The sequence below is a fragment of the Antechinus flavipes genome, chromosome 3 (genome assembly GCF_016432865.1).
Source record: "Antechinus flavipes isolate AdamAnt ecotype Samford, QLD, Australia chromosome 3, AdamAnt_v2, whole genome shotgun sequence".
Lineage (NCBI taxonomy): Eukaryota > Metazoa > Chordata > Mammalia > Dasyuromorphia > Dasyuridae > Antechinus > Antechinus flavipes.
In genome coordinates, this window is record NC_067400.1 from 532322760 (window position 1) to 532343561 (window position 20802).

Sequence of the window (20802 nt, forward strand, 5' to 3'; positions counted from 1 at the left end):
AAGTCTAGAGGTAAATAGGGACTGAAGTGAAAAATTCATGAATGCCTATGATAAAAATAAAATGGGGTAAACTGAATGTAGTTGAGCATTAAATGTTCTTAATACTATTCTTTCTTAACCATGTCTTTCTCTCTATTCACAGGGCCACCAATCCAGTTCAGATCCTCATTAATTCTTTCTGGTGCTACTGTAATAGCTTTCTGATTGGTCTGTCTAGTTTCAAGTGTTTAATTCTCTTCAAATCTATTTCCCACAAGGTGACTTCCTTAAATGAACCTATCAATCACCCAATAAATATTTTAATATTTAATAATTTTAATAATACTTAAATTAAATAATATAACAAAAATAATTTAAATTATACCTTTACATATACAAAGTATACTTCTTTGCAAAAGGGAAGCAAATATAACACAGCAGAAAGAACTCTAGAATTAGAATTGGAAGATGCGTAAAATTCTGTTCTTATCACTATTTGTATCATTTGGGGCAAGTCATTTAAACCTTCCAAGATTCACTCTTTTCAACTTTTAATTAAAATGGTTGGACTAAATGGTTTCTAAGATCGCTTCTGCCTCAAGCTTAGTGATCCTGTGATTAGATAACCTCTAAGGTTTCTTTCAATTCTAAAAATATGAGCCCATGATCAATGGTCAACCAAAAAATCCCTGTCTGTCATTCAGGGCTAGTTTCATAACTTTAAATCTGTGATCATCTTAACTATTAAAAATTTCAGAGTTCAAAAGAGTTGCGTCCATGAATTCAGAGTGAAAGGTGGAAGTGAGGAAAAAGACTGATTAATTTATAAAAAATGCGTTTTTGTCTGTTATCTGTCTATTATTCAGGCAAGCAGAATTACATGACCTACATTTTCCAGAAAATTTTTTATTATCTAATTTATTTTTCTCTTATAGACAGTCATGTATCCTTTTATATCTAGAAATATCTTTATATCTATAGAGAAAACTCTAAATATAAACAAGTAAAAGCTCAAATCAGAAGATCTGTTCCAAATTAACCTACCTTCATATTAAAAATAGAATGCATAATACAGAGAGATAAATGTATTAGTGGGGTAAGGAAAAAGCTGAGAAGAAAAAAAAAAATTCAAGAAAGGATGAGGAAGAGAATCCAGCACTGGGTTTCAAATATTTGATTAAACAAAAGCAAAACAACTCATTTACTGATGCTTCACATTCACAAAGTGTTGCCCAAATGCAAAGGTGATTTTGTTTGTATCCTTCATCTTTTTGATCTTTATTCTTATCTCTATGATATCATATAATGTACTGCTATAACTAATATATTGTTGGTGAAGCTATAAATTGGCACAACTATGCTGGAATGTAACTTGTAAATCCAAGAACAAATATGATTAATATACTGATATGTGTGTGTGTGTGTGTATATATATATATATATGTATATATATATATAACTATAAAGATATGTATGTGTGTATATATATATATATAACTATGTATACATATAGTTTTATATATAATAACATATATAATTTTATATATGTATATATAGTTATATATACACATATATAGTTATGTATAGTTACATATATATCTAGTTGTATATATAGTTATATATATACACACACATATAGCTATATATACACATATATGTCACCATATATTTATGTATATATATATATATATATATATATATACATATATATTAATATGTTGTAACACATTTGATAGAAACGGAATTAAAAAAAAACACAATAGATGCTCATGAACTAGAGAATGGCTAAATAAATATTTCCACATAAATGTAATAGAAATTAGTAATAATGTGATATAAGAAATAATGAATATAAATTCAGAGACGCATGTAAAGATATATGTGAATTGATGAACCAGGAAAACATGTACAGAGAGAAAAACATTAAAATGGAAAAAACAACAAACCAATGAAAACAGAATATTATGAAATTATAATGACCAAATTTGACCTCAAAGAAGATATATAAGATGATATTTTTCCTTATTCCTTGGTTGAGGGTGGAAGGCAAGAAGTCTGTGGGTAAAAATTCATAGTTAAAATCTGTTAATTTTATTGATACTTTATTAATCTATTTCTCTAATTTATTTTAAGGTTTGGCTTTCACAGACAAAGTAAGGGAGTAATAAAAGTGATATAAAAGATTGTTCAAAAATTTATGTATAAAAGATCAAGACTTTGATCTTAGAATGATCTTAGAAATTAATCCTACTCGCATTTTATAGATGAAGAAACTGAAACTCAGAGAGGGAAGTTAAAGGGCAGGAATTCAGTATGATTGATTTAATCCTACAAAAGGTGTTAACTCAGTGGAATTGATAAGACAATGGCTATCTAATTTAGCATGTGAGTTCTCTAATTCAGTATGATTAAACTTACAACAAATAATAGTTCCCTAGTGATATAATGATTGGTTTATACTCAGTATACTGTAATGTTGTGATTGTAATAGAGCATATAAACTGGGAAAAACTCAGCCAGAGACAGACTTCAAGATAGAGACCCTCGTAGTGGTCCCCCTGCCCCTGTACTGAAACCAAGACTCATTCCAGAGGGCCTCCAGAAAGCTAGCTGGGCCCCAGGCAAAGGAGACAGACATGCAGGAGATAATAAAGACTTTGGACTTTATCCCTGACTATTCTCATTGTGATTACTCTGCTAAAAGGAAGGCTGGTCCCCAGACCTCCAGAAAGCTAACCAGAACCTTACAAGGAAAGGACCTACTTAACCACATCCATGAGACTATCAGAAGCAGGAACTTTCATTCCAATCTAGTCCTCTGTTTCCTAGTGTTTGTCCTTCTCAGTACAGCATACTTGTCATGATATATTTCCCCCCATTTTTAGAGAAGGTAACTGAATCGTAGAAGGTTTAAGTGACCTGCCCAAGGTTATATTTCTATAAAGTGACCAGGACTCAAACTCAGGTATTCCAATGATACCACATTCCTTCCATGACTCTAGGCTGCTCCTGCAGTAAATCCCATGGACAGCATAAAAAGAAAACCCAAAAGTAGCCAGCAGGCGATGGCGTTTGTCCTAAACAAACACAAAGGTTCAGAAGTATATCCATATACATCAGGAATATAATAGAACCCTTTCTTAACAAGAATAGCAAGAACTCACAGACACTCTTTAAAGATTAAAATTCTGGCTCTTTCATCAATTTCTCAAACAAATTTCACTTCTGAAATACAAAGACTGGTGATAGTGTGGTTCAGATTGCTAGTGTGGGCTTTGCTGGTGCCCACTTCCCTTGATCTTTTATCTTTGCAGAGGAATCCCTCTGGCTTCAGCAGTTTTCCTTAAATTGCTACTGTTGCCCCCTACCCCTGCCCCCAATTAAATCACCCTCTGACAGCAGCAAATTTCTTAGGATTTATTTCTTTTTATTCTGTCAGAAAGTTAACAAGATGCAGCAGGCAACAAAATAAATCATGCTAACATCCATCAGTCAGTGCCCACCCACCCTCACCAGTGCCATCGGACCATGGGATGGAAAATGCCAGCCATTCTAAAGAAGCCTTGATGGAAGATTTTACAGCATTTTACATGGTAATCTGTTCTGAGAATGAGCAAAACAGGGATACCAGAAACTCTCCTCCTGCCTCCATTAAGCTAATTCAGCTTCAGACCTTATATTCAGCACAAGTTGCCTAGCCCACCTTCCCTGAAGTAGAAAATGGAATGCTTTGAGCTGGCTGCTGATATAATCCCCAATCCAGCAACTCAGAGCCTGTCACTTTATGAAGGGGGAGAAATGAGAGAGCTGTGTCTGTCTCAAAAGCACCTCCTTGCCCTTGATGGGAGAGTAAATGTGCCAGTTACATCTGATGACTGACATTTCTTGAATCTGCCTTTTCACGTGCTCAGGGAACCCTGGGACTCCCCAGTCTCAGCCAGGCCTGGGGGAGAGTTGTTTTGGCAGGGCAGATGAGGTAATTTGATATTGGTGTTTTGCTTCACCAGTTCCTCCATTCAGCATAAAAGAAAGCAATCTTAGGACAGTTAAAACCCAAATTCTGGGAGGCAACTTATTATAGCTCCTCACATACATATCTGGCAAAAGCTCATAACTCTCAACCAATAAACACAGAAGATTGCTTCCGCAAAAGGCAGGGGAAAGAAGCCTGGAGCCCTGCAGCTGGTTAAGGGGGGTGGGAGGGAAACTTCTAGGAAGAATGCAGTTTCAATTTTCATAGGATTTAGAGCTGGAAGAGACCTTATAGATCTTTTAGTCCAAAAATCTCATTTTGTGGATGAGAAAATGGAGTCCCAGACAAGGTAAATAATGTATCCAAGGTCATGTAACTGGAAATTGCAGAGACAGAAATGATTCAGCTCTCCAATCAATCAATCAGTCAATCAACCAACCAAGCATTTATTAAGTACATACTACATTCTAGGGTCTATACCAAGCACTGAGTCAACAAAGATAAAAATGGAAGATTCCCAAAGAGGTTAGTTACATTCTTCAGACTGTAAGTAAGAAAGTATCATGGAAAAGATACTGGGCTTGTCATCAGAAGTACGCATAGTTTGTACCTTATCTCTGGTACTTCTTTTAGCTATATTATATGTATATAAGTTAGACAATTTTTCCAGGCCTTGGTTTTCTCATCTTTAAAATGGAATGAATGATACAGCACTCAAGAATTTTTCTACCATGCCCCAGCTTTTTCCAGAAGTTTCACTCAAGCCCAGGAATTCACACATAAAAAAGTATGGTCTACCTCAATGGCTTCTCAATCCAATTGAATGGTTCTCCCAGAAACTTCATTTATAGAGGGTACCCAGATCAATTACATCTCATTCCTACCTAAGTTATATACCTGACTTCCTCTATTATACCCTGAAGTGAGATATCTTCTCCCCACCCTCATTTTCATCTTTTTAAAAAATATATTGGCTTCTTTTATTAGATTGTAAACCTCTTGAGGGCAGGGATTATCTTTCCCTCTACTAGGTTTGTATCACAAGAATTTAGCACAGTTCTTGGTGCAGATTAGGGATTTAATAAATATTTGCTGGCTGACTTTTGACTGATTGACATACTTTAGAAGTTTCTTGTATGGATCAAATAAAAGCATGTAAATAGATTCAAAAAACTTTAAAATACCAAACAAATTCCAGTTATTTAATTACATTTCCATTATGCCACATTTTCTCCCATAACACATATGGAGAAGTAATTTTTGTATAACTGCAAGAATGCGAAGTGGCAATGACCAGATTCATTCTACCTCCATCTATTCTTGCAAAGTGAAACTCCAGATTCAGCTTGATAGCTCTATTTCTGCCTTGCAAAGGCATGATAAAAGAGATGAAAGAAATCTCTTTATTCTACCTTAACTACTGGTAGGTCTAGGAGAGTTGCTAGTAAGGAGAAAAACAAAGCAGATTTGTTCTAAGGAACTTTGACTGGGTTAGCTGAGTGGTGATCAAGATGCTTCATAAAAGAGGTGTGATATTTTTGAAGATACTAACTAGTTTACAAAAGACTTGGAAATACCCACTTTCTGGAATTTACTGCCTAGCTACTACATCTTGGACGAGAAGTAGATAGCATCATCAGCTCAGTGGAAAAAACAGAGAAGCAGATGACAGCAGTAGGAAAGCAGAAGGTGTTCCAGAAGCCATCCAGAATATGCATGTAGTAATTTATGTCATAATATGATCCTGTATGTGGGGGGAATTTTGGGAGGAAAGAAGGAAGGAAGGAAGGATGGAAGGAAGGAAGCAAGGAAGGAAGGGAGAGAGAGGGAAGGAGACAGGATGAAAGAAAGAGAGAAAAAGAAGGACAGTAAGGAAGGGAGAAAAAGAAAGACAGAAAGAGAAAGAAAGGAAGGAAGAAAGAAAGAAAGGAAGAAGGAAAGAAAGAAAGAAAGAAAGAAAGAAAGAAAGAAAGAAAGAAAGAAAGAAAGAAAGAAAGAAAGGAAGGAAGGAAGGAAGGAAGGAAGGAAGAAGGAAGGAAGGAAGGAAGGAAGGAAGAAAGAAAAAAGAAAGAAAGAAAGAAAGAAAGGAAGGAAGGAAGGAAGGAAGGAAGAAGGAAGGAAGAAAGAAAGGAAGGAAGGAAAAGAGGGAAGGAAGGAAGGAAGGAAGGAAGGAAGAAAGAAGAAAGAAAGAAAGAAAGAAAGAAAGAAAGGAAGGAAGGAAGGAAGGAAGGAAGGAAGGAAGGAAAGAAGAAAAAAAGAAAGGAAGAAAGAAAGAAAAAAAGAAAGAAGGGAGGAAGGAAGGAAAAGAGGGAAGGAAGGAGGGAAAGAGGGAAGGAAGGAAGGAAGGAAGGAAGGAAGGAAGGAAGGAAGGGAGAAAGAGAGAGAGAGGGAGGGAGGGAAAGAGGGAAAGGAGGAGGGAAGGAGGGAAGGACATAGTGAGGGAGGGAAGAAGGAAGGAAGTTAATATTATATAAGTGTTCATGAACTGTGGCTTAGAATGGATTTTAACTCAAAATGTCTTAACCCTAAATTTATCTTTTAGGAGTCCAAGTTGAAGGAATATGTACTACTTCTGACAATGCAACCATTTCTGCTGTGGCAGTAGTAGTTCCTCCACATACCGATTTCAACAACAGCAATGATTATATAGCATTTTGAGGTTTGCAAAATGCTCTACAAGTTTTGCCTAACTTTATCATCATAATTACCCTGTAGGGTAGGTGCTCGTTATTGTTATACCCATTTTACAAATAGGGAAACTAAACCTTAGAGAGTGACTTTCTTTAGACCACATAGCTAGTGACTGTCTGAGATCACATTTGAACTCAAGATTCACCTGACTCCAAATCCAGAGCTCTATCCACTGTACTATCTCCTTGTCTCTAAATCTTCTTAAATTCACCACATAGACTTGCAAAACAATTTTTTTTCCCCTCGGAGGAAAAAAAAAATGTTTTCTTAACTCTGGATAAGTATTGAAGCATTAAGTCTCTACCAATAATCTAAAAAGTAGGTTCTGAGCGACAGCACACATTAACTGTATAAGCAAACAGAATATTAAATTGTCCCTCTTAGCCTGGTCTTTCAGAGACATTTTTCGTTTTCTTATTTTTTGGTGTTATTCTCAAATCTACAAACCAACATCAAGCTACCAAATGATGAAGATGATGATGATAACATACATTGAACTATGGCAATCAAACTGAAACACAAAAGATCTACAGAGATTTAAGAGGAAAATTACAAGGATTTAGTATCACCAATCTGAAAGCAGCACAGAAGACCTGTCCCCTTGAGGAAATTGCAAATTTCTGTTCAAAATATTTAAATAAGGTTTATGATTCAAGTAAAGGAAAAGCTGCTTCTTCAAGGCTTCAACAATATCACTTGTATACTAGAAATAGATGAGGTCATAAACACACACACACATACCTATGGAACTGAAGTGTACTAATGAGTACAGGCCTCAGCACCCATCTGTTTCTTGCCTTTTGCTGGGGTAAGTGCTTTTACATTTAAAATCTGACCACATAGGGAATTTTATCCCCATGTTTTAAACAAAACAAAACAAAAGAATCCCTAGTTTTTTTCAAGGCTCAGCTCAGATCCCTTTTCTGCTCCCCCTTGTTGTTAGAAGTCTCTCCTTCCTTAAATTATCTTGAATTTTACTAATCATTTTATATGCAGCATCTCCTCAAGAATATGTGTGTGTGTATATATATATATATAAGCTTTTTGAGCACAAAGACATGCATTTCTTGTCTCTCTATCTCTAATGTCTAAAACAGGATTTTATACATAGTAGAAAATATGTATTGGAACAGAACATAAAATTCTACTTTCATAGAATATTGATGATCTTGTCCTAAGTATTTAGGCAGCCACTCCATATGTCCAAACAAGCAAATGGTCATTCATTTATTTCTTAGCCCCACGTGTTCAGGGGTCCTTTTCCCCTTTCATTTTAACATAGTCTTTCCACTTCCAAAATAACAAACCAGAATTCCTTTCTGACTCCACAAATCTGCTTCTCTTATTTCTCTTCATTTTTAGATCCATTTTCTGGTATATTTTTGTTTGTTTTTCTTTTCTAAAAGCCACAAAATTTCAGAGTGAGAAGAGACCTTACTGTCCTACTATCTAGCACGTATTCAAAAAAGAATACCCACTATCACATCCCACAAGATATAACCTTCAACTGAAAATGTCCAGTGTGGGGAAACTATAACTTCCCAAGCAATCAATATCTATTTCAGAATTGTGTCCTAAGGAACACTCCATTCTCCAATTTAATGGTGATCACTGACCCCTTATATGACCATCAGGAAAGAGCAAGAACTTGTCTGCCCAGGCATAATGTTCACACTGGTATATCCCATGTCTCTGCCAATTTCCATCTCTTTTTCAAGAACTAATAATCAATCAACATTACTATTACTACTGTGAAGGACATGAAAAGCTACTTCTCCATGGCTCTACTTGGAATCCTTTTGATTCTGAATGATAGTCAGTCTGTCTAGAACAAAGGTCCCTTTCAGTAGCTCCCATTCTTCTTGTGTCCACAACCTATTCCACTTTGCATTCCCTTTGTGCCCCCTGGAAACTCTTTTCTATACTTAACATGTTGTCTTTCAATTTGACTTCATCCCAGAAATTGCTTTGCATATATTTTGTAGTTATTTTGTATATAGATCTTTATCCACACAGTTCCCCTCCCAATAGAATGCAAAATCCTTAAGGGTAAGAACTATTTTTTTTTTTTTGCCTTCTCAACAGGCATCAGTGGGCCATATTGGACAGAGAGGTAGCCTTGGACCTGAGTAATATTCTACTTTTGACCCACACTGGCTGAACTGTCCCTGGGCAAACCACTCAATGCTCAACGTTCTAGGCATTTATATGAAAGACTCTTAAGTGGAAGAAAAGGGGCTGGCTTACAGTGGTAGAGGGAATGTCCTCATCAGGAGTTTCTACCAATGAAATTATAGGTCTAAGCCTTATGCCTCAGTCCATTCCATTTCAATACCCAAAATATAGTAAATGATAATTAGTGCTTAATAAATTACTGCTAGATTAGATAAAATTTATATTTTAGAAGCAAGGTGGCAGAATAGATAGAATTCTAGGTACAGGATCAAGAAGGCCTAAATCCAAATCCTGTCATTGACACATAACAGACATGTAGGCCAGGGTGAGTCATTTAACTTCTATATAATTCAGGAGAATCCTTAAATTACAGATCCTTATTCCACGATTTTTTAAACATTCCCTCCTTGTTCAAATAATCAAATGTATGGCGTCCAGAAAAATATCCTATTTAATGAGAACTGCTTAAACAATGATAAAGCAGTTAGGCAGAAATTAGGTTTTACATTATTATATTATATACATATATATTATTATATTTATTATATTATTTTATAATGTGAACCACAATAAATTCAAAATGAATGTGTGGCTTGAATATGAAAGATTATACTCTTAAAAATTAAAGCAGCTATGTGGACACAGTGTAAAGAATGCTGGTCCTAAAGTCATGAGGATCTGAGTTCCAATTTGGCCTCAAGCACTTATTATATGACTCTGGGCAAGTCACTTAAATCCTGTTTGCCTCAGTTTTTTCATCTGTCAAGTAAGATAGAGAAAGAAATGACAAAGTACTTCAGTATCTTTACTAAGAAAACCCCAAATGAGGTTATGAAGTCAGACATGAATGAAAAAATGACTGAACAAGGACAATTAAAAATTAGAAAAGGACAAGATCAAGTCCTACAGCTATGCCTTCAGGAAAAACTCTTAACTAAACAAGGGATAGCGGTGGTAATAAAAGAGTGAGAATATTTCAATTGCATTTAAAAAAAAGCTTTCAAATTAACAAATTCAATGCAACTAGGATAAGGAGGGAAACTTTCCATAAAGAAAACATCTCTGCATCAAATTACTTTGATCATGGTCTGATATCCAAGATACTTGGAGGATTAACACAGATGAGATCAAGAGACATTTTCTAGTGGATAAGAGGCCAAAAGATATCAGCACAGAATTTCTCAAAGATATGCAAAATATTAATAGACATGAAAATATTTTTAAAAAAATTATTAATAAGAAAAATTCTAATAAAAAATAAACCTAGGCTTGACCTTATACTCAGCAATGACAATGATAACAAAAAAAAAAAAAAAACTGGTAATAGTTGATGCTGGAAAAGCTGTATAAAGATATAGAGATAGGTATGGTAATGCAGTTAGTGCAACTATTGATTGATTTAGCCATTCTTAAAAAAAAAGTATTTCTGAGAGAGAGGAGGAGGGAGAGACAAAAGAAGGAGAGAGAGAGAGAGAGAGAGAAAGTAAGGGAGAGAGAGAGAGAGAGAGAGAGAGAGCTAGCGCTATGTCTTTAAACTAGACATCCCACCTCTAGATTACCTTAAAAAGGTGAAGGACATAAAGTTCACTGACTTATTAGGGAATGGCCTTTTTTTTTTTTTTGTCATTTATGGGTTTTGGAAGAAGAAATCTAAGAGAAGAAAAGAAGCTAAACATTTGCAGATTTGACTACCCTCTTGTGGCTACAGACCATAGCACATCTATTTTAAAAAGATTGCTTTGCCTTATATTTCCTACAAAAAGAGGATCAGCCCTTCCAGCTATTTTGCACTATACCTTCCAAATTACTTTGGGTATGTTTGGTATTTACTGTTCTGTGAACATATCTTTTTTCTTCTTTAGAGTGTAAGCTACTTGAGTGCTGAGGATATTTTTTTCCTTTTCCTTTTTCTTCTTCTTCTTCTTCTTTTTTTTTTTTTTGTTTGTTTGTTTTTGGTTTTTTGGTAGGGTTGATATTCCCAGTACCTAGCATAGTTTCAAGCACATAGTATATACTTGTTGAGTGAATGAATGTGATCACCTTATGCATATGTGCCAAAGATGGCTGGTAGCTCAGACAGATGCCATCTGGTGACTAATTCAAATGCTATACTCAACAAATTAAACTGGATTGGTCTAGTAACAGGTCTTCCTTTAGGTTTAAGAACGTTTCAGTCTCTTTCTTAAACATTTCTTCTTTTTTGAGCTGAAAAAGCATATCACATTTATATTTACAGTCAGAAAGTCCCTCAAAGATAATGTGGTCTAAAATTTCAATTTGACAGATTAGAAAAGTAAGACCACAAAGAGAACACAGACAACTCTCCAAAAATCACACAGGTAAAAAAGTACAAAGTATATCGAACCTAAGCCTCTTGACTCCTAATCCAATAACATTTCCATAATAAGAAAGGGACATTAGAGTAGAGGTCTGATTGTTTACATTCTTAACTGGGCTGAAAAAAAGTCATTTTCGTGTTTCTATAAGTAATAGTGCAGTAGATACAAAGCTGGATATGAAGTCAGGAAGATATCAGTTGAAATCTGGCTTCTGACCTTTAAAGAACTAAGTTGCCTTGGAAAAGTAATTTAATCTCATTCTGTCTCAGTTTCCTCAACTATTTAATGGTGATAACAATGGCACCTACTTCCCAAGATTGTTATAAGGATCAAATCAACAGACTAGAATTGGGCATATAAATGTTATTATTATTATTACATAATATTGTTGTTTAAGAATTCAAGGCTATGGAAAGGCTTACATGAACTGATGCTGAGTGAGGTGAGCAGAACCAAGAGAACACTGTACATAGAAATAAGAAGATTATGTGATCAACTGTGATGAACTTGTGTCTTTTTAACAAGGAGATCATTCAAGGCAATCACAATAGATTTTTGATGGAAAGAGTTATCTGCATCCAGAGAGAGAACTATGGAAACTGAATATGGATCAAAGCATTGTATTTTCACCTTATTTTTGTTGTGATTATTGTTTGTATGCTTATTTTTTAAATCATATTTTTCCTTTCCCTTTTTGATCTGATTTTTCTTGTACAGAATGACAAATATGGAAATAAGTTTGAAAAAACTGCACATATTTAACCTATATAGGATTGCTTGCTGTCTATAGGGAGAGGGGGGCGGAGGGAAGAAAGGAGAAAAATTTGAAACACAAGGTTTTGCAAAGGTGAATGACAAATACTGCCTTTGCATGCATTTGACCAATAAAAAGCTATTAAAATGAAAAAAAAATTAATGTTAAGAGAGGATATTCGGTTTGTCTAAAGTTCTACACACAGAAAACAGCTGATTCTGAAATGTGACTGGTATTCTAAATCTAAAATCAAAGCTCAACAATATTAATGTATGCTCTCTGTTCTTAATTTTCAAGGAAAGGGAGAATGGTATGTGAACATTTAAAAAATGTTTCTGTTGTGATAATTCACTTTCTCAAAACCTTAAAAGCAAATTACTTATAAGCCAATGCTACAATCAAGTTGTCCCACTTCCTGGGAAAGGATATATGTATTCAAAGATCTTATGACAAAACAGAGTCTCCCTCACTATATTCTTCTTTCTCTAACCTTAATCCCACACCCATTCTTCCTGACAGATGGGCTAGTCTTTCAGATTACATTTACAATTAATGATAATTTACACAGGAAAAGTTTCATTTACATAAATCTTTGATAGAGAACAGACCCGTCTGGATTTAGGCTATATCTGTCAAGGCCATATTTCTCTCAAACACTTCTTGCTAATCTCTGGGCACGGAAGGTGATACATAATTCACAAGCACTCAAATCACTGCCAAACTCTTCCTTGTGTTTTTATTAGCTCAGGCTCTTGTACTCTATAGGATGAACCTATGAAATCTCTTCCACAAGACCCAGTTGTCCCAAAACTAAGGATTCTCAGCTACTTCCACCATCTAGTGCCCAAAGAAAGGAAGTGCAGATTCTTTAACTAAGGTCTTGAAAGTTATTTTTTCTCCTAAAACTGTACATTCAACCCAAAAGTAAGACAGTAACCATCATTTCTGAAGAGGAAATAGATGTAGTTAAAAAAACAAATTACACAAGGGTCAATAAGTATGGTAATGATAACTGGCATTTATATACATGTCAAAGTATGCACATAATTCCACATAACAAAAACCATTGGAGATACATAGTATTATAACATTATTAACTCTATTTTAGAAATTAGTAAAAGAGATTCACTTAAGTTCAAATCTGGCCTCAGACACTTACTAACTATGTAAGACCCCTAGGTAATCCATTTAACCCTGTTTGGTTCAGTGTTCTCATCTGTAAAATGAGTTGGAGAAGGAAATGGCCAAGCACTCCAGTATCTTTGCCAAGAAAACCCAAATGGGATCATGGAGAGTTGTTCACAACTGAAATAAATGAACAAGACTATATATATATATATATATATATAGACACTGTGGAACAATCTTGAAAGGATGCTGATCAAAATCAGGAAACACTGAAGATGGATGAAAGGAAGTGAGGTTAGAGAAAAAAGCCTTTGAATTAGCTGCTATAAAGCCATTGACAACTTTTGACAGAGTATTTCATTTAAATTGACTAATTAGTAAGTAAGCCAGAATACAGGGAGATAGGGAGTATATGGTAAGTGAGTGGAAAGTTGGTTGAAATAGCTTCTGAGAATCCTTCTGAAGCTGAGATCCCATAATTCTATATTACTTACTATATGTATCAAGAACCCACTAAATATAAAGACATAGTTTCTCCTTTCAAGAAACATGCAATTTTGTTAAGGAAGAATATCTATCACACAAAACATGGAAAAATTATCCAAACGTACCAAATTATGTGAAAGTAACATCAAATGTAATTTGAGACTAGAAAATAAAGAGAACATTGTAAACTAAAATAGTATAAAAATAAGAGCATCTAAAGATTAGTTCCTAGTAATCCTCCCTGCAGGTGTTATGGAAGCAAAAGCATCCCTTCCAAAGATGCTACAGAATATTCTGGTTGAAAGAGAAGTGCTCTAGTTCTCCTAGGAGAATCTTTCCTTGATTTCTGCTTTAAGATTGTGTGCCAATTGTCCAAAGAGCAGTCTAATTAGTTGTTCATCACCAGGAGTTTGGTTAACAATGGATTATTTTTTCAGCCACTATTACTCATTCATCTACTGAAATGTCAAAGGGTCATAGAAGGAATAGACATGCCTACAAAATTATAGATTCTTGAAGTAATAAAAGCAAGTTTTCTTGGATGGGATAGACTCAGATAATTAAACTTCCTTGAAAGCCATTCATCTAACTGCGTTATCAATATTCATGTCTTTACACTAAGTTTCATTGATTCAAGAATTATATAAAATTTATTTTTGCTTGGTACTTAGCACATAGTATACACTTTTAATCAACTTTTATTCAACGTGGTGGAAAACCCAGGAAGCTTGGGGTAGATAAAGATTGCACTTGAAATATGGAATATTATGACCTATTTATCCCCAGGTACCTACTAGCTATCTGAAGATGAACAAGTTACATATCCTGTTCCTTATCTCTTCCTTATCTGTTTAATAAGAATAAGTTTAATTTCCCTCACTACCTCACAGGTTTGCTGTGAGAAAAGGGCTTTATAAACCTTTGAAGCTATAGGTAAATGTGAGTTGTAGGGTTTCATATTTTAAGGACACTAATATACTAAATGGTATTCATTAGAAGATACTTAGATTGTTAAGGGACTTGGAGATCCTGACATCTAAGGAAAAGCTGAAAAAACAAGTATGTTTAGACTGAAAAAGAGAAAGTTATGGAGTAGGACAGGGAGAATTGGATAGCTATCTTCAAGTATTTCTGGGACTGTCAGATTGGGTCTGTCAATGGGTAGAGCATGTTGAAAGGCAAATTTAGGATTATATAAAAGAAAAAAGGGCCATTTGAACTATTCCAATTATGGAATGGACTGCCCCAAAAAGTGGTGGTGGGTTCATCCTGCCAGGAAGATTTTAAGCAAAGGTAAAGGAGGAAGACAAAAACACAAAGCATACAGAGAAGGTGGAAAAAGAGGAGAGGAGAAAGAATATTAAAATAATGAAGTACATTGTTCAGGGCTTGAAAATTTTAAAAACATTTTATATGCATTCTCTTATTTGAGCCTCACAATAGCCTTATGAAATAGATACTACAGGTATTATCATCCATATTTGCTGTCAGGAAACTGAGGCTAGAGAGGTAAAATCACTTGCCCAAAATCATACAAATAATCTGGATCCAGGTAAGGTTAAAATTTAGGGTTTTTTAAATCTTAACTTGATGCTTCACTCACTATTCTTTGCTGCCTTTTAAGATGTCAGTCGTTTAGAAGATTTTTTTCATGTGTAAAAATGTGCATGTAACAGTAATTACTATTTAGTGGCAATTAAATTCATTTTAAGGTCAGATGATTAGAGAAGCATCCTAGACTATATAAGATCTAAATCTGTTGCTGAATGACTAATATATATCATGGGGTCCCATGGCACAGATCAGTATCCTGCACAATACAGTGTAATCCCCTTATTACTACTTCCATCACCCACATCCATTCTATGATTTATTTAGTAATTATGTGAAATTAAATTATATGACTAAGAATATCAATAAAGCTAGGCAAGAAGTAATAAAGGCTTATTTTTGAATAGTATGTATTGAATAGTAGTTCTATGATAGGGAAATAGGGACAGATGTGAGAAATACTGCAATAGTAGAATCAACTCGGTGACTGGAAGACAGTTTTTACCTGCAGTGAAAATGCGCAAATAACTGCCTTTATCAGTCATTAGCTCTGCAACCATAACAAAACCATTCAATTTCTCATCTGTATAATGATACATAATTCTAGTAGCTTCCTCAAAGAAGGGCAATGAAGATCAAACGTATATAAGCATTCTTTTTAAATGCCCTATGCACATACTCATTTTATTATTGGATCTGGGGGCTGAAGTTTATTGAAAGAAATAATGAACACTGAATTAATTATTAATTTCCATAAAGCCACCCCTCAAAGGCCTCCAGCAATTCTAAAATACCTGGCTAAAGGGGAGGAGCATTTTCTTTACAACAAGAACACTATCCCTGCAAAGTCATAGCTATGTCCTCCATAAAAAATTTTAAGGATGAAAATATAACAAAATATGCAACACAAAACTATTTGTCTTCTTTACCTTCTACTATCTATTTTTCTGCTTCCATGTCATTGCCCTCAATATTTACTCCACCACCTACAATATACTTCCTATATCAATCTCAGCTTTTCCAAAGTACATATTTCCAAATGGGCCAAACTATAAGTCATTCCCTAGAAAGAGATCTCTTCAATTCTCTTCTGCTCATTCTACACGCAGGAAGTGATTCCATGAGCAAACATCAACTTTTGGTCATCCATATAATGTAAATAATCTCTGCAACTTGTGTTCTTATGATTAAAGGAGAAAGGAAACAAGTGTGGCTCTTAGAGAATCTGGATATTCTATTTCATGTCATCAAACTAATTGTTACAAGAACAAAAAAACTCCACAAACTTAAACTGTCCTTTTAAATCTGTTTGTCTGTCAGCAATTATCATTCAACAGATCTTTTAAAATGTTTTCAACATTTAATTGAATAGAATGACTGGTCAGTAATGTTCAGGCAGCAAAATATTAGATAATTCTTTCCCATATTAATAGCTATAGATTCTTCACTGTTCAATTTTATCTACTTATCTAATATTTTCCTTTTGCACATGGATGACCAAAGTTGCTTTTGGTTCATTTTTCTTTACATTCTCCAAGACAGAAATGCTGTAAAGACTGAGCACATAAAAAACATCTTCTCATATGCCTGCCTTAATCTGTCAAGATCCATTACTTAACCAGAGATCATTTACAGCTAAAGGAGAATCAGAGCAAGGGTTGTTCAACATATGCTAACAGACAGAAAGGATATCTGACCACCAGCTTCCTGAAAGATCACATGGCAAAGTGAAAGGCTAACATTTCCACATGGGGAATAGAACACAAAGCAAGCATAGTATATTTTCTTCCTAAATTTCTGCTCAAGTCCATCAAAGACAAGAAGCTTGAGTCCCTCTTTCCCATTTCCTTTTTATGTGGCAGAGACTCTCCAATAGTTATGTTTTTGCTTTTGTCTTTAATATTTCACCCTCATCTATTCCATAAGAATCACACAAAGACTTTATGCATCATTTGTCAGAACTGCTTCAGTCTAATAACACACATTTGTCAGTAGGGTCTTGCAGTGATTAAAGGAATTAGTGGGATTTCAGAAAAAGACTCCTTGAAATAACTCACCAAACAACCCTTTTGACTTGGAGACTAGGTGCCCAGTATCTTTGTCTGACACGATAGACAAATGTCAGCTTTACTCACCTTCAGCGGCGAAATGTGGGATTGTAAGACATATCCATGCACATTTTCTATTTGTGACAGGTTCTTCTCAGACACGTGAACAAGTTCAGGTCCTCTTACTTCATGGGTTAGACGAGGTAAAGTATGATCATGTGGAACATCTTCATCTTGATAGCGATACTTCTGGGAAAAAAGAAAAAGGCATCAGTTCTGGGAAAGGCTGAAACTCTGAAAACCACAGATCATTCATTTATTGGGCTCTGACATCAAATCAACAAGTCTGTTGCTTTTGCCCAACAATCATTGTTTACAGTCTCATCTGGAGGCCAGCCATGATACAGGACAAGCACTTTGGATATTGAACATGATATAATTGGGACCTGAAGCAAATTACATCATAAACAGGCAGCTGGTGGAGTGGAAATTTAGTTGGACTTGGAGGCATGAGACCTAGTCCAGTTTGGGTCTAGCTCTTATACATTTATGGTTTTATCACCTCAGATATGTCATTTTTCCTCTCTGAGGCTATTTCATATTTGATAAAATTGAAATAATATATCTTATATAGTAGTGTAAGGAATGATCTTTGCACATTAAGATTTTTTTTTTCATTTTTGTTATCATTTATTTTAACTTTCTGCAGGTTATCTCATATTATGTGCAAGACACTTTGACAGAAAGATAGGAGGCAGTATGTGCCAGGAAATACAAACCACTCAGATCCTGATGGGGCCAACTCAGAAAACTGAATTAAAGAGCTCCTCAAACTGAACAAATACTGTTTATAGACCAGGCCCTAAAGACACCTTTTCCTCATCACCAGCAACAATGACATCTGAACAAATGTGGCTGATAGGCAGTCAGGTAAAGAGACGCTACAAGTTGCAGTAAATCACTATTCCTGCTTGCAGATTATCCCTCACAGTGATCATCTGAACAAACAAATCATGTATAGGATATTTCAGTCAACTCTACCAAAAGCTACCCAACTGCCATACATAAGGTAACCACCTAAAGTAGCAAGAAACCCAGTGTGTATCAGTCAAGTTAAACCACCAGGAGTATTTCAACTCATATCTCTCCTCAAGAACTCAGATTGGGGACATTCCATCATCCTGAACCCCAGAGCCTTAGGAACTACCTTTAAACATTATCCTAGGAAGCATTGCTTGTGGAGATAGAGCCTGACTATTTCTGCAGATGCTTACAGCCATAGTTAATGAAGACCCAGAAAAGAAAATTCTTTGTCCCTGGCACAAAACCAAATGGTTCAGAATCACAAACTATTATAATTTTGTCACTGGAAATAACATTAAAGAAGACCTAAATATCTATTTTGCCATTGTACACTAAGGATCATGAAACTTTTCATCAGAAACCATCCATATTGATTTTTTTGTCTCTACCATTTGATTGTGAGCTTCTTAAAAACTGCCTCCTTTTCCTATTTGTAGGTCTAATACTTAGCTCAGTGCTTTGCTACTCTTCCCTAACTGATTCACCACAATGATTATTCCAAATTTTCTTATCTCAAATCTATAAAATTATTGTCTTGATATTATTTATTAAATTTTATTCATATATTACTTAACATTTACATAATTATTCATTTTACTTAATGATTTTTAAATATTTATTTCTTTGTAGATGGAGGGATTGAAAGGGGATACATCATCTCTCTCTCTGAGTTTCAGTTTCTTAATCTGTAAAAAAGGCAATTTGGACTGTTACTGTTGTTCAATTGTTTCAGTTGTGTACAACTTCATAATTCCATTTTGGATTTTTCTTGGCAACAATACTGGAGTAGTTTGCCATTTTCATTTCCAGATTATTTCAGATGAAGAACTGAGGCAAACAGGATTAAATGACTTATCTAGGGCCACACAGCTAGTTAAGTGTCTGAAGCCAAATTGAAAATCATGAAGATAAATTTTTCTGATTCCAAGCCCAATGCTCTATTTATTGTATTACCCATCTGGATTAGGGCTAGTTGATTTCTAAAATTTATTTTCTGTTCCAAGTCTATGAACCTCTGAACTTCATTCTATTATATGTTCTTGTTCAGAGATTGATTATTCTATTTATTTATTCTATTGTCCCCTTCTTTGGCTTTCTTTCCATACTATTGTTGGCCTATTGTATTTCCCTATTTATTATTTATTAGAAATTCATAGACTTGTTAAATGATGTAGCATAGCATAATAAACAGAAAGTAGGCTTTGGAGGAATGCCTAAGTTTCTTCTAACACATACTAACTATACCCCCAGTGTGTTGGACAGCTCCCTAACACTAAGTTGAACACCAGTGGTGTCAGATTCATATCAAAACAGGGGCCAGTAAGCCTTGTGGGCTATATACTGACTTAATTTAAATTTTTAATATTACATGTTCTATTGCATGTTAAAATTTATTATATTAAGTATTTCCCAATTGTATTTTAATCTAGTTTGAGTCATACTGGAGAGTTTTGTGGGCTGGGTGCAGCTCAGGGGCCACTTGTTTGATACCTTTGTTATAGAGAATGTGTCCAAATAAATTGGAAATGAGAATTTCATTATTGATCATTTTCCATACTTAGATAATCTTATGTGTGATCTGAGAGAGAAAAAGGCTAGGGGAAAGAATCTCTTAAAAAAAAAGTTGGAAGGAATCTTTGAGTCTTTCCATTCAGAATTTTCATCTTATAGGAGTAACCCAGAGAATTTAAATATAGTGAGTTAATAGCAAAAAAAGGATGAGATCCCAAGACTCCCAACTTCTCACTATATCATACCGCTATATCTGTACCAGAAGAATGGTATAATTTAAAGAAATGTGAAATTAAAGTAACCTTTCTTATTTCTGACCTATGTGAAATTGGATCTCAGTTTCCTCATCTGAAAAATAGATGCACTGAATTTGATTGCCTTTCCAGTTCTCATCTAAAAGACTACAATTGACCTCAGATGATGAAAACCTCAAACCTATAACTCATTGGGCATTCAGTGGGGAAAAAGACAGAGAGAATAATGGGTAGAATGAGGATTGCTATTTCCTTGTGATTTTCAGTTGCCTATATTTTCTCTGCTCTGTGGATAATTGGAATCATAAGGCCCCCTTGTGGATGAAGCTGGGTATTTATTCTAGAACTGCTGGATTTGGCATTGTTAATGATTGTGAAATCTTTTTACTCTGTTTCTCTCAGGTCTCCTCGTCTTGCTTTCAGGATAAAAGCAGTGGGTGTTAGCTTATTTTTGAGAAAGAATTTTAAAGTCAGTCTCAGATTGCTGCTGACAGTTTTGGATTTCCTATGTCCTAAAACATAAAGATACAGATTTCTTTGATTACCAAAAAGGAATATACCAAAATAAATTCCAGAAATCTACGAGGAAAAATATTCTGAAAACTTTTTTTTAAAAGTAGCATTTGTCAATATGCATAAATTTATTTCCCATGTTCAGATGATGACTCATCTAAAATATATTTTTGAATTTGTCAAAATCATAATGGACTTGTTTTACATAACTTCCATTCTCAAGACCCAAGACCTGTGCCACTAGTAGATAGTAGACAATAAAAAACTTTTTTTTTCTATAGATAATGGCAAAAGTTGCTTTTATAAGTTAATTAAT

The 20802-nt window shown here is 34.7% G+C and overlaps 1 protein-coding gene across 10 annotated transcripts in view; it reads right to left on the minus strand.

Annotated features, from left to right (window-relative positions):
- Positions 1-20802, minus strand: part of DLG2 (discs large MAGUK scaffold protein 2) — a 2591935-nt gene that overhangs the window by 1287293 nt on the left and 1283840 nt on the right. For 7 of the 10 annotated variants that reach the window (XM_051987236.1, XM_051987235.1, XM_051987234.1 and 4 more), the window contains one exon: positions 17212-17373. In XM_051987236.1, coding sequence (XP_051843196.1) covers positions 17212-17373 — 162 coding nt within the window. The remainder of the gene's footprint in view (positions 1-17211; positions 17374-20802) is intronic. The other 3 variants (XM_051987243.1, XM_051987240.1, XM_051987241.1) reach the window with 1 other exon arrangement.